This window comes from Odontesthes bonariensis, chromosome 4, assembly GCF_027942865.1.
Source record: "Odontesthes bonariensis isolate fOdoBon6 chromosome 4, fOdoBon6.hap1, whole genome shotgun sequence".
NCBI classification, from domain to species: Eukaryota; Metazoa; Chordata; class Actinopteri; order Atheriniformes; family Atherinopsidae; genus Odontesthes; species Odontesthes bonariensis.
This window is the reverse complement of record NC_134509.1, coordinates 6,280,443-6,300,209: the sequence shown is the minus strand read 5'-3', so window position 1 is coordinate 6,300,209 and position 19,767 is coordinate 6,280,443. Positions and strand designations below refer to the sequence as shown.

The 19,767-nt window shown below is 41.4% G+C and overlaps 1 protein-coding gene and 1 long non-coding RNA gene across 2 annotated transcripts; one reads left to right on the top strand and one right to left on the bottom strand.

Annotated features, from left to right (window-relative positions):
* Positions 1 to 643: 643 nt before the first annotated feature.
* LOC142378309 (uncharacterized) lies at positions 644 to 7,270 on the top strand. The gene is made up of 2 exons (XR_012769603.1): positions 644 to 871; positions 3,694 to 7,270. It is a non-coding gene; the product is annotated as an uncharacterized LOC142378309 (long non-coding RNA).
* utp6 (UTP6 small subunit processome component) lies at positions 7,168 to 19,124 on the bottom strand. The gene is made up of 19 exons (XM_075462646.1): positions 18,848 to 19,124; positions 18,366 to 18,450; positions 18,211 to 18,252; positions 17,897 to 17,989; positions 17,341 to 17,388; positions 17,187 to 17,250; positions 16,972 to 17,090; positions 16,754 to 16,831; positions 16,580 to 16,661; positions 16,222 to 16,303; positions 15,945 to 16,123; positions 15,630 to 15,709; positions 15,444 to 15,521; positions 12,143 to 12,322; positions 10,175 to 10,255; positions 9,749 to 9,858; positions 9,487 to 9,553; positions 9,245 to 9,317; positions 7,168 to 8,062 (listed from the first exon to the last, which is right to left on the bottom strand). Exons 1-19 carry the CDS (start codon positions 18,937 to 18,939, stop codon positions 7,908 to 7,910), a joined length of 1,788 nt encoding a protein of 595 aa, XP_075318761.1. The 5' UTR covers positions 18,940 to 19,124; the 3' UTR covers positions 7,168 to 7,907.
* Between the last annotated feature and the right edge of the window lie 643 nt (positions 19,125 to 19,767).

Genomic DNA, 19,767 nt, shown 5'->3' with positions numbered 1-19,767 from the left:
TCATTTTGTTTTCACCGCCTGTCCTTTTCTGTCGGCCCCATTTTCTCCTCTCTTTCTTGTGTTCATTTTGTTCTCCGCTACGATGTTTCGTCACACTTCACTTTTAGATCCGGAGCTGAGACTCACATGGCTTCAGTCAGCTGCTTCGCCGAAGACCAATTCCACAACACTGCCTGACATCAGACCGTTTTCTTCCAAATAAAAGCCTGGCCTCAGCCTTGGACCTTTTTTTTTTATTATTAGGATGACAGCCGCAGTTCTTACGTGGGGACACTCCGGGTGTCTTTGTGTTTCCTCGCACATCCGTCGCCTCCTTTTACGAAGACGTCCCGTCGGTGACCCGAAGAGAGAATCAAAAATTAAAAATTAAAAAAAAATTATATAGCTCATTTCATGTACAAACAATTCAAAGTGCTTTACATAAAATAAAAGCATTGCAGCGGGGCGTGGAAGAAGCATTAAAAATACATAAAAGAATATAAAGAGAAACAAATAAAATCATTTAAATAAATTTAAAAACAAGCAACAGTCTGGATAAGTTAAAATATATTTCATACATAGACACATGAGAACAGAAATGTCTTTAACCTGGATTTAAAAATGTCTCCATTTGGTGAAAGTTTAATCTCCACTGGCAGTTTGTTCCACTTGTTTGCAGCATAACAATGAATGAATGATTTAATTGTGAAGGTTTTGACCGGAAGCCACGCGCTCCGCTGATTCCAGCTTTCATTCTCAGAAGCAATGTCCGACCTGGTGTCCGGCAAGAACAGCCCGGCTTCTAATAAACAAGATGATTCATTAATCCGGCATCAACTGGACGGATGTTCACCATCATCCATATCAGCACGTTAACATCTGACACCTGTCGGTGAGTTTTGACACCATTTGTGAATGTCTTTCGTCATCTGTGACAGCCTGGCCGGTTTGATCTGTACCACACAGTTTCCGTCCTGTCCCTGGTTTTCCCCCAAAGTCGGGATCCTGCCGCACTTAAGGGGTAAGCTTGTGATTTTATAAAAAGGTTTCCGATCCCGTAAGACCACCAAAATCGCCAAAATGATGAGAACTGAGTCCAGATCGAGTGGATCGAGTTTATTAACTACTGTGATGACGTCAGCGTGCGTAAAGGGAGTTAGCCTTCATCAGAGAGGAATGTGAAGTACCTGTATATAAAGAAAGACAGAAACACGTGAGAAAATCACAATGTTGCAGCTTTCACTTAAACAAATAGATGTACACATCATTGATTTAGGGACGGTAGTATGGAAACCTCTAAGGGACGTCACAAAAATGATTCTGCAAACCTCTAATAAAGTGCATGTTGAATCAGCCCTCATTTTTTTCTTTATATTTAGCTTCCGATCAGCCAGACTTTCTTACAATCTTTAAGGTGCTCTTGGGCAATAGTTCTCCAGGTTCTCTGAGGGTTTGTCCAAGTTTTTCATTGAACATTGGCTCGACAAAGACCTGGCATATCTCAGCATGGTGTGCACTGCAGACGAACAGTATTTTAAAGTGATGTCCTGGAGGAACAGGGAAAATCCAGCAAAGACCTGACACAGCAACTGAGAGATGCATTTGAACCATCCATTGATCCGTCTACCGTTCACTGAAGCCTCGTCAGAAATGGGCTCCATGGAAGGGTGGCTGTTAGTAGCCGTTCTTTAGGAAGGGATACAGGGAGGAAAGGTTGAGCTGTGCCAAAGGACACAAGAAGTGGGCTGAAAATCAGTGGCAGCAGGTTTTATGGAGGGATGAATCCTCCCCAGAACCCGGAGCTCAACATTATCGAAGCAGCGTGGGATCATCTTTAGAGAGAACTGAACAAAAGACAACAAACAACCAAGGAAGAGCTTTGGAATGTCCTTCAAGGAACCTGGAGAACTATTCCTGAAGACTATTTAAAGAAATAACAAAAAAAAAAAGCTTGTCCAACAGGGCTCAGGGTTCATGTTGAAGAATTAAGGTGCTCGTCGCAAATGTTGACTTTAAAACTCTTTTTGCCAAGTATAAGGTATTTCCATTTAGGTTGTCACGTTTAGAGAAAATCCCTGCACTTATTTCTCATTTTTCTAACAGCATGTATCACATAAAACATAAAGGTGGCTCCAGACTGCACACTGTTGCATACGGAAAGTATCGAATGTAAAGTACTAAGTGTTGTGTTCTTCAGTGTCATTCAAAGTTAAAGTGAGTTAGGCTGTCATTGTTGATGCTCAGTGTTCTTCTAAAAGATTTCAAATTAAATTTTTCCCAAGACTTTTGCACCTTTTTCTACTCTTTTTTTTTTTTTCAAAGCAAACAAAAAATGGTCTAGTTGTCACAGAGTTGTCTAGTTGTCACAGCTTCCATGTTATTTAGACCATTTCAAGTTGCTGCATCAGCGTTGTGGACATTTAACTATTTCAATATAACTTTGGTACAACTATCTCAATATAAGGAGTAAATCACTTCAGACCTTGCCACACCTTGCTCCACAAACACACGAACGAGCCTTCAGTGTGTGCTTTGGAGTCGTAAAATGGACAATGAAACAATCTCCTGACTGTTCTGTATCTGTTTTGATATGTAGATATATATTTTGATCACTTTTGAAAGTCGGCGTCTATACATATATATAGATATATATTATCAAGAATGTTTGCAGTGGACATCAGGTCTTGTTTGATCACTTTCTGTCCAAATTTGATCTCCTTTTTTGGGAGGGTAGGGTCAGCATTGTCCAGTAAAGCATTCTCCTCCACAGTGGGGTTTAAACTGAACTGATGGAGAATAGAGTTGGCTAATCTATCGTCAATTACATGAAGCCGCAAGGGTCAAAAGATTTGAAAACAGCAGACCGTGGGTGGCGCCACTCTGTTTCTGTTCAGATTCTGCACAGGATGATGTTGCTCTGAACTTTCAGCTTCCAGTTCTACTGACTGGCCCTCCTGCAGCTCATCTTCTGACATTTAAAAGTCTGATCCCATCTATTCACTGTGCAGTCTTTTCTGCCTCCTCCAGCCCTCTGCTTCCTGAAGTGAGGAAGCTGGTTGAAAGCAGAAAATGTCCTCTAAAAAAAGACATTGAATTAAAAATAGTGTTTTGAAAGGGTTCAAATTTCTGTACATTACTGAAATCTGACAAAATGAAGAAACTGATTAACTCTAATCAAAACACATCATATATGTGAAAAAAAAAAAGATGAACAACATTTCTTGTTGCCTTCAACAACCGAAAAGAAAGTCAGATGCTCCTTGGGTCCCAACCAAACCACCGTGGCATCCCTGAAACGCACAGGAACAGGACGTCCTCTTCACCTACAGAAAGGCTGAAAGAGGTCTCATGTCCTCCACACAGGACCAAAAAATAATCCCCAGCTCTCAGGAGAAGCTCACTCTCACTGTATGAGTTATGACATGTTTTTTGACTTGTAGCTTTATCTATTAACTGAGAATATTTGCCAGGTTAATCTACAAGCACTTCATTTTCACTTCACACTGTGTATATAAACTGTGTGAGTGAATAAACAGTGAAGCCACAAAAAAAAAACCTACACAAATCAAACTAGAAAATGACTTGAATCATAAGAGTTCTGCTTTCAAAAATGCACAGTCACAGCGAGGGAAAGAATAAAAACGGCTCTGAATCAGAGCCCACACATTGCTCCCTCCTCTCTGCATCATGTGTCACCCTCTTCTCTCTCTGTAGTGCAGCGGGGCCGATAAGCAGCGGCCGGCCGCCCGCAGGCAGCGCTCTCAATGGTCTCTCCCACCATGAAGGCGGTGGTGGACGCTGTGTGGGCGGTGTGGAGCATCGGGGCCTCCATCTATGATTACATCCACACCAACGCCATGGAGGAGCGCATCCACGCGCTGGAGAACGTCATCACCATCCACCAGGGTGTGATCGGGCTGTTGTCTGCTGGTGTGCTGGCACTCTTCACCTACATCCTGTTCAAGAAGCTCTGAGGACATTTGAAGTGGTGGGCTGAGGGTTGGCGGGCAGGAGGTGGAGGTGGTAGAGACGGTGTGGGGGGGTACAAAGATCTACAAACTTTGGTAACTTTGGTACATCTTTAAAGCTCATAAGAGCAGTGGCTGCAGGTCTGCTTTCATGATGGGACCCGAAAAACACGGGCACGCTGTCTTTATTCCAACAAGTAATAAGAAGCAGAAGGATTACTTTTAAAATGTGATGAAAACAAGTTTTTATTTTTCAGAAATCATTGCAGTGCCACCTGTTTTCCCCTCAACGTTATGGCAAAAAAACCCACACACCAGTCCTGATCGTCCATCATTAGTGTGAAACTTCGAAGTCCAACTAGTTATATAGGTCTGCCTAATGAGTTTTCATTCATATTAAGGCAGAACTTATGTCCCGGTATTATTTCATTTTGATTCTAGAACTGTAATCAATATTTGCTTCTAAAGGCTAAGCTGCCAAAACGATTGATATCTCATTCCAATTAATTCATAAAAGAGTAAGAAACCCCTGAAAAAGCCTTCAATGGTTGGAACTCACCAGCTCCCTTCAGGTTTTGCAGGCTGAAGATGCCGAGTAAAAATACATCCTGCGCATGTTTGAATATTTTCTCAGGTTAGCAGTCTGATGCAAACACACTCTGTATCAGCAGGAAAAGTCAACGGGCCACTCGGCGTTCTTTCCTCTCAATATTTCAGAAAACAAGAGGATCTGCCAACATCCTATGAAACCATTCCACCGCTCGTAGTAGCAGTAACTCAATTTAGAGAGAAAACTTCAGCATGGCTCGTTTTCCAAAGGGATCACTACTGAGAACTTTATCCGTCTTCACAACTCCTGCCTTAATTTGCCTAATGTTTCCACTTTGTCTCTTCGTCTTCTCTAAAAGCCCAACTGAGATATGAGGAAACGTTTATTATGCTGAATGGGGTGTCAATGACAGCGTCGTTTGAGAGGCTGAAGGTCTTTTACTACAAGAATGTCCTTCAGGTTATTATCTGCGTTGGACTTTTTCTTTTTCATTTAACCGTTTCTTAACCAGGGAATTGGACTCACAAGATTTAAAATCTCTCTTGCGAGTGTGCTGGCCAAGACTGGCTAGCGGCTCAATTCGATTATAAGAGACCGAATAATTCACAATTCACTGATTTGATAGAACGTTGTCCATGACCGTGCGCATTTCTTAATTTGTTCTTGAATGTCAGATGAGCAAAAACAAGTCTAGTAACCTCTTGTGATACAGTTTCATAGATGGGACGTGTGTTGTCCAGAATTTTGATTCATTTACACTTTTTCCATGAACATTTTGTTATACCTCATTACTTGTATCAATGTAGGTGCCACTGCTGTTATTTTGTTTTAAAAAAGCACTAATTTTAAGTGTCCTTAAAAACTGTACATATGCTTCGTTGATTTGAGGCCTTTCGAGCATTTTGTAGGTGTGCTATCACTCAGTGCTTCTGCTGCTTCGTATTAATGGTTCGTTTCCTATGGTGACATTTTGTTAACCTGACTCACGTCATCTGGCTGCGTTCACCAACTACACGCGGGGGCGTTCCCGGTATGCAAATACCAGAGGGCGGGAGTCAGGTAAACATTTTGTACCATGAAAGGCCACAATTTAAATGAGGTAAACCCTGGTACTTAAGGCAAACACTGGTTTAATACGTAGTGTCAAGTGTGTTTTTGAGATTGTAACTGATGGTTTTTTTTTGTCCAAAAGACTCAATGTTGCTAACCTGCCAAAAGATCCACTGAAAGAAGTGGGTCAGTGAGAACTGCAGTTTAGTGCAAAGGTCTTGTGCCGCCCCTCATTTCTTTATTCATCGCTCAGGAAATGTATCATTTGATTTATTAGAATGTGAGCAAACATAAATTGAAATGAAGTACATAAGGCAAGCACAGAGTCTGTACACTTCCAATGAACTTGAAAGTCAATATTTGGTACGAGCACCTTTCTTCTGTAACACAGTTTGAACACTCTTAGATGAGCTTTCTTGCCATTTAATTTTTAAGTGGTCTTCAGGAATAGTTCTTCTTGAAGGGCATTCCAAAGCTCTTCTTTGGATGTTGGCTGCCTTTCCGGAGAATCCCACACTGCTTCAGTAACGTTGAAGTCTGGGCTCTTCGGAGTCCAGTCCATGACTTTTAATGTATCTGCAGTCTTTTTGGGATCAGTGCCATGCTAAAACATTGACATTTCCAATTGGACGCTTTACAGATGATATGGCATGTTTAGATCAAAACCTGATGGTGCTTCAGCATTCATTCTTCCATTAATTTGAACAAGATCCACAACACCACCACAGAGTTTCACAATTGGCTGTAATGCTTGCTTCTTTCTTTCTTTCTTTTTTTAAATCTCTCTCCTGGCTTTCTTCATACACATTGAAGGTAATTTTAACAAAAAAAAACATTAATTTTGATTTAACCCTCCATAAGACCACTGATTTTCAGTCCTAGTCTTGTGTCATTTGGCATACCTCAGCATTTTCTGCCCGTTTCCCTTCCTTAACAATGGCCTCTTGACAGTTACCCTTCCATGGAAGCCTTTTCAGATGAGGCTTCAGTGAACGGTAGATGGATAAACAGATGCATCTCAGGTTGTGTGTCAGTTCTTGGCTGCAATTTCTTATTTTTGTCCTCCACTTGCCCAGTTTTCACCTCGCATCTCTTTGGGATTCACCTTCTTGGTGCAGAAAATACTATTTTGTGTTTGTTAAAATGTGTTATCTATGGCATTTATTTGTAGATGCAACTGAAGAAATGGGAACAAAATGTGTGTCTATGTGACAGGCTGCTAGTTACAAAGTGCCTAAAGATACAACTTAAAATGAGTTTGTTGCCGAGTTGAGTGTCATGTGTAGACGCGACACTGGTCCATCCCTCGAGTTCGATGCCTTTTCATGCTTGAATGATTAAGTGGCTTAAAACAAAACAAAAAAACAAACACATTCCTCTTAAAATGGTCAGGTACAAAGACTGGACTGAAAATGAGTGAAAAAGCAGCCAGTGTTCAAAGAAAAGACCTTCGTAAAGTCTTGAGAATGAATTGCTCACGACCACCTTAGAGATTACAAGACAGTCTGGCTCTTTGGAAGAAACGAGGCGTGACTCAAGACTTTTGCAAATAAATATTGGTGTTATCTTTGTATACGTGTCATGTGATTGTCTCAGAGGGACAATAACCAGAAAACACCCTTAGACAAAAGACTGCTTTAATATTATAACAGCATCAAAGTTTGTACACTGAAAATGACGAATGTGGAATTCAATTAAACTGGACCTCCTTTTCTTAACCATATTTTTTTGAACATTGGTGTGGTCGTGAAACAAAACGGATACCTGCCGATGAAAACTGAAAGTGAATGCAAGTTGTTGGAAAAATGGCACAAAGCGACTCAGTCAAATCTACGAGTGCTTCTTGTAACACGGGGCCATTAAGAAGAACCAGTAAGCCCCCTCAAACTGAAATACAGGCTTTCCACTGAAAAGCAATGCAACTATTCATGAGCCAGGGCAGCCACAGCTTTGCCGAACAGGTGTCCATAATATCTGGATTTACAGGTCTGGTTTCATCCCCAGCTTACAAATATGTGAGATGACCACAGCCTCTATAGAGTTAGCTGCTTTGTTGTAGTGGACACACAAACTCCTACATTCGTTTGAGGTGAAGAACAAGTTCAGAGGCAGGAGGGGCAGGTGGTGTAGTACAACTGTCAGACCTCCAACCAGGAAATAGAGGTTTGATTCCTGGATGGACCCAAATCCTGCTGCCAGTGTACAGTGTTTAGGTCGTTGTTACTTTGTCAGGTTTGGAGAAAGATCACGTTTTCTTTAATCTACATATAACTTAGTTTTTACAGCGCTGTTGGTCATGGTCATTTCACATATTGTGTTATGCTGGGCTGTCTACACCACTGGGAGCTTCCGGGTTCCCCTCACAAGTGTCCAGTCTGTAGCAGAGTGTATTTGGAGATGAATCTCTCCACACTCTCCCCCTCAAGGAACTTCATGGCTCTCCAGTGGATTTTTCCACAGTTCTCCGGCTGGCCGAGGGGTCCCAGCTCCTCCTGGATGTACTGCAGCCACAGATCTTCAGAATAAAACAGAAAATATTTGAGATAAATCTTCCAGATTAACAGTGCTGTTCGAGGAGTTCGTCATCTCCATTTCTAGTAACTTTTTCCCTTCGGCCTTGAAACCAGAACAGTAGTTTGAAGGTGTTGCGACCAAATACTAAGCAAACTTTGCGGGCTACGCATTAAGTCAATGGAAGGACTTTGTCACGACAGCCAATCAGCGTGAATGACAGCGATCTAATAAATACTGGAGGACAAACGTAAACGTAGCTGTTTGTGGGATCTGCGAATACAGCTCTGTGTCATTTACCAACGCAGAGCTGCAAAAAAAAAAAAGAGCCGGTGTGAAGAAAAGTGAGCGAAGCTGCAGCTCTACCAGACAAGTTCTAAAAATGTGTATCTGCTACCGGCTTTCAATTGTAAATTGTAATTATTGTGCACTAAATTAGCACTAGCGTTAGCTGCCTCAGTCGGTTACTGGCTTATTGGTTTGGTTACAGGTGGGACAAATATAAGCATGTTGAAAAGGAAGATGCATGACTGAACTCTGGTTTGCAAGATTGCTTTTTTTTTTCTTCTTTTTTTTTTTCTTCCTTTCAGTTTGACAAATTTGGCATAAATATTCATTTCAATGCAAAATAGTATGCAATACAACAAGGGTTATTGGTTTATACAGTGAGGACTTAACACAAGCAAACGATTTATTCAAAGCACAGAAGGGGCGATCCAATGAAATATTCAACTTATAAATTACATATTAAACAAAGCAATTTAACCCTGTCATTGGCTTTTTTTTTTCTTTTCAGGAGCAAAACATATTTACATTTTGGTTCCCATCTTATGTTTAACCACTGCAAGCACATAACTAGTGAGAACCTGTAAAGCAACTCGCTTACAAATTCGTTATACGACATGATAGACACAAGGCAGCTCAGTGTTGATGGTGGAAGAACATGTGGCTCATGGGAGTGAAGCGAGGGGAATTTTTCATCTGAACGCACCCAAGAGGGGATGCTGACACAACAGAGTTTTCAAGAATGTATTTATTCGAGTCATCGCACGGCAAGTTGTTTTGTAAAGAAAGGAACTTTTGTCCTCCTCGCCTGTGTAACATGAAAGTGTAAATAAAAGTTTTTAACCAACATCATTTTGCCCTCTGGCTCTTGCTCCTAAAGCGCATTCGAAACTCCACTCACCATCATCTGATGTGCCGAACTCCTGCAGCACCCTCTCATAGTAGTCTCGCACATTGTTCATCTTCGGAGTCTCCTGGAGGAACAAGCATTGTCTAACCGTCAGGATTGTCTCATGTCATCCATAAAAAAATAAATAAATAGTGAAAGTTTTTCATCTGCCATGGAGTTTTTGAAGAAAAGAAAAGTTCAGTTTGCGTTATAGCTTTGAGAGCTTTGACAGCTTTGACAGTTGATAAACATACCTGATTCTTCTCGATTTGAATCATTCTGGTGAAAAAGGTCTTGGACAAGGGACGATTTTCTAGCAAGCTACAGAAAAGATGCGCGCACACACACACACACACACACACACACACACACACAAAAAAAAAAGTTGGTTACATCACAAAACGCCGAGCATGTTCTGAGGTCACTTTGCATTTGCAACACAGTGTTCTGAGACCAGAATTATGCCTTTTGGTTCAGTTTTTAATCATTAAAATGGAAAACTTTCTAAGCTGCTACCTTGTAAAGGTCTTCCTTGCTTTTTTATAGCCTCCGGTTGAGAAGGACCATTCCAGGTAGCTCTCTTTCATTTCCATGGCGACGCTCGCTACAGCAGACAGCAGACCTCTCTGGGAACAAATAAGAGTACAAACAGTCTGATTGTTGTTGAAATAAACTGCTTCAGACTAGTTTGGATGTCACTGGATGTCGACAACATCATGAAAATGAGTGAGACCCTGTAGTAAGTCAGGCCCGCCATGTTCTTTCAGTGAATCTTGGTAAATATCTATAAAGAATGTTTACAACACGCAGTCCTGAATGTCTTCCTAGTAGTTCCACCAAAAGAAGATCCCCCGGTGCTGTTTTTTTCTTCCTCATACAGCAGATATAACAGTAGCTGCAACCAGACCTGCTTCCTATATGAGATGAACTGAGGTGGGCTACCTTGAAGATGGCCTCTGTAGCTTCAGGACTCTGATTGGCCGCGCTCCACTGGAGCTGCAGCTGCCACAGTGGTAGACTTTCCTGCAAGAGACAGAAAATATCAGCTGAATAACCATCACCCACTCTTTAAAAAAAGTAGCATGTACTCTGTGTAGCATATTATGTCGGTATATCACCAGTTTGAAACAAGATCAGCAGGAAGGGGTACATTTCACGAGTTTATGAGTCAACCTGATCATTCAGGAATTTAGGAAATGAGGCTGCGCCTCTGCACCATCCTGTGACCGCTATGGACCGCAGAATCGGGAAATCTCATGTTAGGAGAGTCTGGCTGACTCCTGATCACCTCCTTGGGATAATATAAATACAAAGTCTTCACTTGAAGGTAAAGCTGCACAGTCTTCTAACAATAGCTTTGCTGCAGTCTCTTGAGGAGTTGATTAGGCATTGGCAAGCACCCACTTTAAGTCCATGTTGACCAGGAGGAAGGTTTGAGGTCAGCTTGAGCTGCAGCAGATCAACAGTTCCTTTCAAGTTAGTTTCAGTTTATTTCCTGTAAATTGTTCATGTTTCTTTTGTAATTGAGATAAGATAGTCCATTATTAGTCCCACAGTGGGGAAATTCTATTGTGCAATTCTATAATACCTCAATGTTTATATTTACCTGTTATAGAACAGAAAAATACTTTATTCATCCCCCAATGGGAGAAATTCAAATTAGTCAAGTAGCTTAAAAACATTATAAATATTTACAATGATTGTATATTAGACAACAACAACAATAATAATAATACTAAATGACTAAAAAAAAAATGTATTTGAGTAGAACATGTCAGCAGGCACTGTTAAAAAGCCTTATGGCTGTGGGGACATGAGCCTCTCACTGCAGCTGCTCCTCTGTCCTGCCAGGATGCTGTGGAGAGGATGTTTATTATTCTTCAAAACAGAATACAATTTCCTCCTCACCTGCTGCTCCACCACAGCACTGAGAGGGTCCAGCCTTCTGCCCACAACAGAACCAGCCTACATCACCAGTTTGTCCAGGCGCCTACAGTTTTTGTCTGTAGTGCAACTCCCCCAGCAGACAGCAGCATAGAACAGTGCACTCTCAATGACAGTCACATACACAATGTCCCTGCAGACATTGAAGGACCTGAGCCGTCTCAGGAAGAAGAGACAGATCTGGCCCCTCCTGTACACTGCGTCTATGTTGGCAGACCACTCCAGTTTATTAACCAAATAAATGGGGTCTGTTATGCTTAACAACTATTCTGGTTTTGAACCTTCCTCTCGTCACTGTAAAAATGACTAATTATTCAGCACTCCTGGCTGGTGACAGATCACCTTCCTCTGCTGTAAGCTCAGTTTCCCCTTTAGGTTTCTTTTTAAGCAGGATTAAGGGCACCCCCCCATTTGGAAACATTATATCGTTCAACATACCAGACACAAACCTTGTAGGTGTGTACCATTTCTCTGCTCTGCTCATTATGCAAGTCTTTCACTTTAACTTCAGTGTGTAAGTAATCCTCATTATACAGCTACTTCTCAGGGCCAAAGTGTTGTGAAACTCCCATCACAATAAACAACCAGCTATTGTGTGTATTCATAGAAATACACAAAGAATTTTTTTTTCAGGCTTTTACTGTGTTACATTTATTCTTGACAGCTAAGCTTTCAAATCATCATCATCATATTTCCCAACATATAGAAAGCAGTCTGAGGAAATCTATCTGATGGAATACAGACTAACTGGGCCAAGGAGATGGCCCACTTATACAGCAGTGCCGGTGGGCTATGTGTGTGTATCGGTGTCCTTCCATGTGTGTCCGTTCTCCGGGGGACAGCAATTACTCTCGTACTGTACCAGCACATGTGTGCTCAGTGTACGCAGACAAAGTTATTAAACTGGATGTGACAAAGGACTGAGGACTAATGAATTGAGGTCAAAGTGAGTGTGTGTGTGTGTACCTTGGGATTAACATGTGTCAGGGCGTCCTGGAAAAGCCTGCCTATGTCTCCACTCCCCACTTGCATTAATGTTTGCAGACTCAGACACCACACTGACACCGATTGGCTGTAGCGCTGTGTGGCTGTCATGGCAACACCGACTGCTCCCTCAGCATCTCCCGATGTGAGCAGGATCTGCAGCTGGTCACATGGAGAAGGTGATGTTAGTTTACGTACATCTTTACAAGGTAATATCCCATTTCTAAACAACTCCTGGCTGTTATTGTTTGTTATTGTTATTGTCTTTTTAAAATCAGTGCAGTCACATCGTCGCTCCTTGTCAACCGCTACAGAGTACACCAGAACAAGGTCAAGACTCGCCGACTGTTTTCCCAATCAGCCTTTTGGCATTTTCACACAGAGATTCGGCTAAAATCACTGCAAAGAAACGTCAAACTAGGTTTGCCAAGAAGATCAGTGCTGCATCAGTGGCGATTTCAAAACGCAAGCCAGTGCCCCAGAAAGCTATCTAGCCAGCTGTGTGACTACATCCACTCAAAGAGGCATTAGCGTTGATCCCCTATCCTACACTGTTCCTACCATACTCTACGTCTTATTTATGCTCAGCGTTAAATACGCAGAGGCAAATAGACAGAGCCTTCTGTCCATCCTCCGCGTTCATTTTGGTACATTTTCAGAGACTTTCCTTGGATGAGTATCCAAATGCAGCAAACAGAGCAGTAGCATCTTAGGGGCAGTGTTGCACAGTACAACCCGGGCGCAACCAGGAACAAACAAAACAAAGACAAAAACGGAAATGGAGGAACTCCTTCCACATGCCGCGATGCATTGAATGGCCACACAGTCCACCGCCGGCTCTGTGCTGCCTCTTTTTATGTCTCTTTCTGCTAAGGTGCATTATCATGATCTACTTCGCCGTCACCAGGTTTGCTTTTTGTCTGAAACTGACATCAGAACACAGAAGTGAACTCTTCACTGCCCTCTGGTGGATGTATTGCCTAACTACCATGCCAATGTAAAGCCTGCATGGGAGTAGTGATGGTTGACGACGTTTGTAACCGACGTACCCATTTACTTACGCAACGGGAGTATAAATGTAACCTGGTTCTCACGCAGATGGATGTTTCTCATCCATCTGGAATTTTGTCGGTTGCCTAGCTGTTCTCTGCTGTGAGTAGGCGGGGGTTGTATTCAAAAACCTCTCGAACCTGATTGGAGAATTCAATGTGTGTGTCACGTACTACTTCGACCAATCATATCGAAAGCGGACGTGACGCGTTGGAGCGCGACCAGTCTCTCGGTCTGTGGTGGAAAATAAACAAAACACAACAGCAGCGAGCAAAGCCCGGTCGGAAGGAGAGCGAGAATGTCCTTGCCACCAACAAATTCCTTCAAAGCCGTTTTCTGCTCCTCTTTTAAAGAATTGATATGTGGTAGTTTAGATAACACCGTCGAAACCGCCGAATCGAAGCTGAGTCCATGCTCTTGCATCCGTGCCGCCATTGTTGTTGTCGTACTGTGTTTGAATGTGTTCGTTGTCGCGCCGGATGCTACGTCATACCTGTTAACATCCCGCCCCACGATTGTGATTGGATCTAGGCATAGAGGCGGGCCCGTTTATGGGGTAACCGAAGACTTCGGGCTCAACAAGGCGCGCCCAGACCCTCGTGCGAGCTCACGAAGTGTAACGAAGATGCACGAAGCACGAAGGGTCTGCGTGAGAGCCAGGCTAGTATAAATGAGCCTTAACAGCGAAGCTCTATGAAGACAGACTGGTTGTGCACTGAAAAAGTGACAAAGCTTTTGACGAACGCCATTTTTACACAGCCAAAGTGAAACAAGCTTTCTGTGACGCTTTATGCAAACCAGGAGGGGTCTGCATGACATAGTTCTCATTACAGAGAACGTACTATATATAAAAAAATAAAAAAAATTCCATGATTCAGAGTGTACATTATAACACTGCCACCCCAAAAACTCAGTAGGCTGCTTAGAAATGAAAGCATCTCATTCAGTGAGCCATTCAGCTTTGCATTGGACTTCTATGCCACACTCAGAAGAATTACACAGCCTTCCCATCTAGCTTCAATTCCACATCATGATGCATTCACTGTAAAGTGGAAAGCTGATGCTCCTTTGCTCTTGCTTTTCGCTGTGCTGTTATCGGCAAGTTATCATCCGCAGTTATTTAGTTCATTTAACAACTTAACAGAAATTATTACGTTAATAATGCTTTAGCGGTACTTTGTCAAAGGTTTTACATCTCAACAAGGAAATCTGACTTTGAATTAGTGTTCCTTGTTTTTGTTCCAAGTTCTAAGTTGAAAATTCTGATGTACAATTAGTTATCACGTGTACAGACATTACTGAATCAACCATTAAAAGTAGTCCATAAAAGCAACAGTTCTTAAAATTAGCTTCTAAAAATATGAACAAAAAGCAAAGAAATGGAGTGACAGTGAAGCCAAGGGTCCCCGGAGCTCATAATGAGGCAGAGGGATTCATCTTTGATTGTCTATCAGCCTGCCAGCCGGTCTTTATGTGACTTCATCTTTCCTACCAGTGGCACAGTTTTTTAACAATCTGGGTCAGATCAACAGATGAAACAACTTTGAGCCTAAAAGAGGAATCCATACCAACTGCTCATCCTCAAACTACAACTGAGTGAAATTTAGATATCTGAGAATAAAAGTGCCAATCAAGTATTTCTCTATCAGTATAGTGTGTAACTGTATAGGCTAGCGTGAGCTCTCTATGAACTGTGTGCACTTTCATACAGTAAAACTGTACTTCAAGGGTTACTGACTGGAATATTGAGTCCAAATTCACGTTTCACAGGGTAGGTCAAATCTTTAGGACAGACTGTTCACTTCCACAACAATGTGGAGGAGAAGAGTGGAGTTGCTCACCCCACATCCTAATACCAGCGGCAAAGAAAAGAGCTATAAATTCATGGTTTAAAGGGAAATTGTTGTACTGTCTAGGTGTTACTTTGAGACCTCAGGAAACTGTGACAACTTGTAAAAAAAAAAAAAAAAGGTCATAATACTGTGCATCTCCTTTAAAGAATGTGTGGCGGGGTCTATGAGAATACCCGGAAGCTAGTAGTGACTGCATACATTTGTCAATAGATTTGTGCTCAATGTCTGCTTCTGTAGATGCCACCTACTAAAGGTTTCTACCCAGGATCCTTCCAGGGAATGTTAGATTTGAACTGTAAATTTAGTGTGCGTACAGTTGTCTGTGTATGCGACAGTATCCAAATGCCATTCAGCTCCCACATATTCTATAAAAACCTTACCCAGTTCTTGTAATACTCTTCCTTCAGCAGTGAGGAGTCATGGGCGCGTTTTAGTACTCCAAGCAACCTCTCCTGCCTCTGTAACACAAACATGTAACAGTTCCCTCGTCAACTAAAAAAAACACTTAAGCCCAAATTTGACACTGTACACGAGGAGGAAATTGTTCATCAGTGTCGTTTACACACTTTTTCTTTCAGTTCTTGGACGTTGGTCTTCCTCTTTAGTCTTTCCAAGCAGAAGGCCACATAGCAAGTCCACATTGGCTCTAAAAGGCAAAGCACAGCCAGATTTTCTTATACTGACAAATCTAACTGGCAATGATGGTATCAATTGAAAAGGCCATCCACAATGTTAGAACTTTTAGGAGTGTAATTATTTTATAACATTCCATTGTGATCAATGTAATAATGTTAGAAAATCCAAACAGCAAAGTTAAGTCTCAAAAAAATGCTTTTAAAAATGCCAAATGGACAATGTGCATATAGTTTCTGAGCTCTCACCGGTGTTGTGGCTCTTGACGCCCTCCTCGTAGACCTGGCAGCAGCGTTCCTCTCTGCGGTTGATATCCGAGGCCCGGCCTTTGGCGGTGTGGAGTTCCTCCCCTGCTCCCGGAGCCTCCAGCTCCCTCTTAGCCATGAAATCCCACGTCACGCTGTCCTCTGTGCAGTTTGTCTGTAAGCTGGAAGCAAAGAGAAATAATGTGCCGTTTGACTTTAACAGTTCAACGTGTGAGACGGTTAAAACTAAACTTTTACGTAAAATAAATGTGCGCCTTACTCTTGCAGGATGGAGTCGTGGAGTTCTTTGGCAAAGTCAAAGATAGCTGCTATGTTTAGAAGTGAGATGACAAACTCTGCTTCTGTGGAACATAAAGGTTTATGGACGCAGGAAGAGCGATTACACAATCACTACCACAAACATGGCCGGGTCTGGTTCAGTACACAAGCTTTTGGTTAGCAATATCAAGCAAAACTGGTGTTTAAATACATAAGGATCATATCAAGAAAAGCTGTCAAATAGAACTTTGTTACTTGGGTTCATACTTAATGTATTTCTAACTTTTACAAAAGACTTCTGAAAAAGTTAAAAATATAACACATAAGTACAATTTCTAGTTATTATATCGACTGTTTACCTTTGATTTTTCCCGTCGCATCTCTGTACACAACCTCAGCCAGTTTGCCACTTAGTATCTCTGGAGAAAACTCGTATTCGCCCTGGAAGGTGTGAAAAGGAGGCACTCAATACAAAGTGGCGGTCTCTGCTCGTGTGTGTGCTGACAACAGTTGGCTCTCAGTTTCACACTCACCAGGTCCATCTCGGCCTTCTCCAGCTCATCCTTCTGCTTCCTCAGTTTCTCGCAGTGCAGCAGCTCCATACGAAAGTACTAATACAGCGGCGATGGAAGAATTTAGAGGAGGAAAATGCACACAGTTAAATTCACACCTGCTGACATTCATCACACTTTCACCAACACCTACTTCTTTAACTGAATTAAAGCACAAGAGTATTTTCTGTCTATTTTACCTCCTGGTAGACTTTCTTGTTGTCTGGGTGAAAACGCAGTGCTCGCAGGAACAGGTGTCTGGCACTTTCAGAAGAATCTCGATCCTCCAGCTCACTCTTGGCAGCCATGATCCACAGGGCTGAAGGAGGAGGTTTGAGTTAATTTTCTTTTTTCTTAGTAAAGCTCAGCAGAGGACATGGGTGGGATTCTATTTCCATGTAACATCTTTCCGTACCTGGCTTGTCAGGGTGGATAGCAAGCATAGCCGAGAACACCTTGCTGATCTGGCCTTTGGTGGCCTGAAAAGAGAACCCAAACAGAGATCCTTTCTAGAAAAAGCACAGTCTGATTTATCCGAGCTGAAGGCAAAAGATGAGATTTTTACTCACCCATTTCTTACAGAAAGCAACATGCGAGAGCCATAGCTGCACATCATCCTGTAAATGAAAAAGGACATTTTGGCGGTATGAATTGATACTCGCTCTCGGTATTTTGACACTCCAAACGTACCATCTGATCTCCTTTGTGAAGCCATAATATTAAATAAATTCTAGGTTCAGGATAAAACTTAAAAAAAAAAAAAAAACGGGATCAGAAAGTCTTTTTTTTTTTTTTGCTTAGGAAGGTTCATGACTAACTGAAACTATCAAGTTCCCCAAATTCAAAAGAAAGGACCTTCAGTGCTTCCTTTATCATCTCCTTTTATTTGCTATTAGACTACTGTATACCCTCGAGCTAAAATGACTCGTTTCAGACAACTAAGGGGCTGCATGAAGTGCCAGTATGAAATTAATATGGTTTAGTAAACCCCTAAAATAGACTCCTAGAACGAACATATAGAAGAAGGAAATTAGCTGAACAGTTGCCGTTGTTGGTGAATTTAACATGTGCATTACACCCAGGTAAACTACCCATGTAACTTAGTAAAGACTGTGTATTCAGTACCTTCCACTTCTTTGTAGCTCTTCTGAAGATACTATTTATTCTGTGGATGATGGGGAACTCAATCTCTTCTCGTTTGAACTGGTAGTGTATGTGCTGAAAATGTCAAGCACAAATAAATCACTTTAAATGTAGACAAATGCGGGAAGAAGAAAAACTACACAGCATTCACCTGTGCTGTGTCACTTTTACATGCTTGTTGGTTAGTGCCGTACACCAAAACATCCAGTCAGATTCTTAGAAGCCAGATGGTTGAGTCAACATGTCTCTTTAGAGCAGTTTACAATAGTTACAATAATCTATAATGGGTTACTTACTGCTCTTCTCTTCTTGATCAGCTCTAAAACGTTGATTTCATACTGCAATTAAAAATACGTTACACTGAAAGGAGTGCTTTTAGCATCACACAATGTTTTCTACTTATTTTGTTTTGAATCCAGGCTGAACACATTGCATGAAAATGACCTCCTACCTGAATGTATGCAATGAAGTCATCCTTGTTCACCATCAACCTGTGGAGCTTGTACTCCAGAGCCGTTGCCCTCTTGATTAAGGATCTACAACCATGAAAAACAGTGTTAAATTATTTTATGACGAACTTAGTTCACTAAACACAATGCGCAGGAAGAGAGAGAAAGCATGGCTACTTTTCAATAAAGATATCACACGGAAAAAGTTCTACATTAAAAAAAAAAAATCTATACATTTGGCTTGAAAAATCCCACCACGAGGGTGTTGTAAAAGGATTAACAGTGTTTGCTTCGACACCTCAAAAGACTTCAAAGTACAGTTTTTTGGGGGCGAGAAATTTTAGTTGCTTTTCTCTGCGAAAAAAGATAAATAAGGAAAGAACATTTCCTCTCTGTGCGTCTTGTGAAACTGGGGTCACCTATCCGCTGCTTTCCTGTTCTTCTGCAGGACAGATTGTGGAAAAACTTTCGGACGTTTTCTTACCTGACTTCTTTCTTGGTGAACAGTCCCACTCTCTCCAGCTGCTCCAGCTCTGGGATCCTGTCCTCAATCCGCTGTTGAACGATCTCCGCCATCTTGTTGACGAGTGCCTGAGGTACGACTGCTAGTTGGTGCTATTAAACTTAGTAATGCCAATTCCTCCACACCGAATTATCTTAGGGGTCACGGCGACTGAACGGGATCTCTACCATACACATGTGTAGAAGTTGTGATTCGCGGATGTTTCCGGTTACGTCTGTTAATAAGTCCGTCAGGAAACACGAGCAAGTAGAGCACTGGGACTGTTTACGTTCGCTGTTTTAAAAAAACGTACGTTAGAAATTTTAATTTAATGTATATCAATTTATAAAATAGCGCAAAATATATTTATACTACCAAATTAAAAAACGTTGATGGAAATGACGCCTCGCGTGAAACGAATTTCAAATGCGACAGAACAAAATGTATCCCGTTGCTATTCATAAATATGTAAAAATGTGTTTTAGAGATTATTTTTTTTATTATTATTTTTCATATGTGTACTAGGTTTGAGTTTACATGACGCGTACTATTCAAAAAAGTCATCCATGGAACTGAATGGAGTTAATAAAAAGTTAAACCACAGACAAGAACCAGATAACTCAAAGATTCTACTTAACAACGTGGCTCAGAGCACGCTCGTATTAATTTCAAAATACCCCGTTTAATTAGCTTTTTTTTTTAAATAAAACAAAAGGCACTCCGCCCCAATTAGCATAAATCAGACAAAATCGTTCCGATTGCTTTATCACAACAGTTTTACGCTTACAATGTTTTTACAAAATTTAGAGGATTTATAGTAAATTAATGACAGGCTCTAGTTAAAAAAGAAACATTCCTATGTGTGAATGACAAAGTTCTTGTAGCAAGTTCATGTTCTTAAG

Bases quoted from the DNA above. Each gene is read 5' to 3' on its own strand.
- utp6 (XM_075462646.1), bottom strand. From the start codon at position 18,939: ATGGCGGAGATCGTTCAACAGCGGATTGAGGACAGGATCCCAGAGCTG. The intron at 16,832-16,971 runs GTAAAATAGACA...CCGCTGTATTAG, and splicing joins ACAAGAAAGTCTACCAGGAG to TACTTTCGTATGGAGCTGCT. The intron at 8,063-9,244 runs GTGAGTGGAGTT...TTTATTCTGAAG, and splicing joins GTTCGGCACATCAGATGATG to ATCTGTGGCTGCAGTACATC.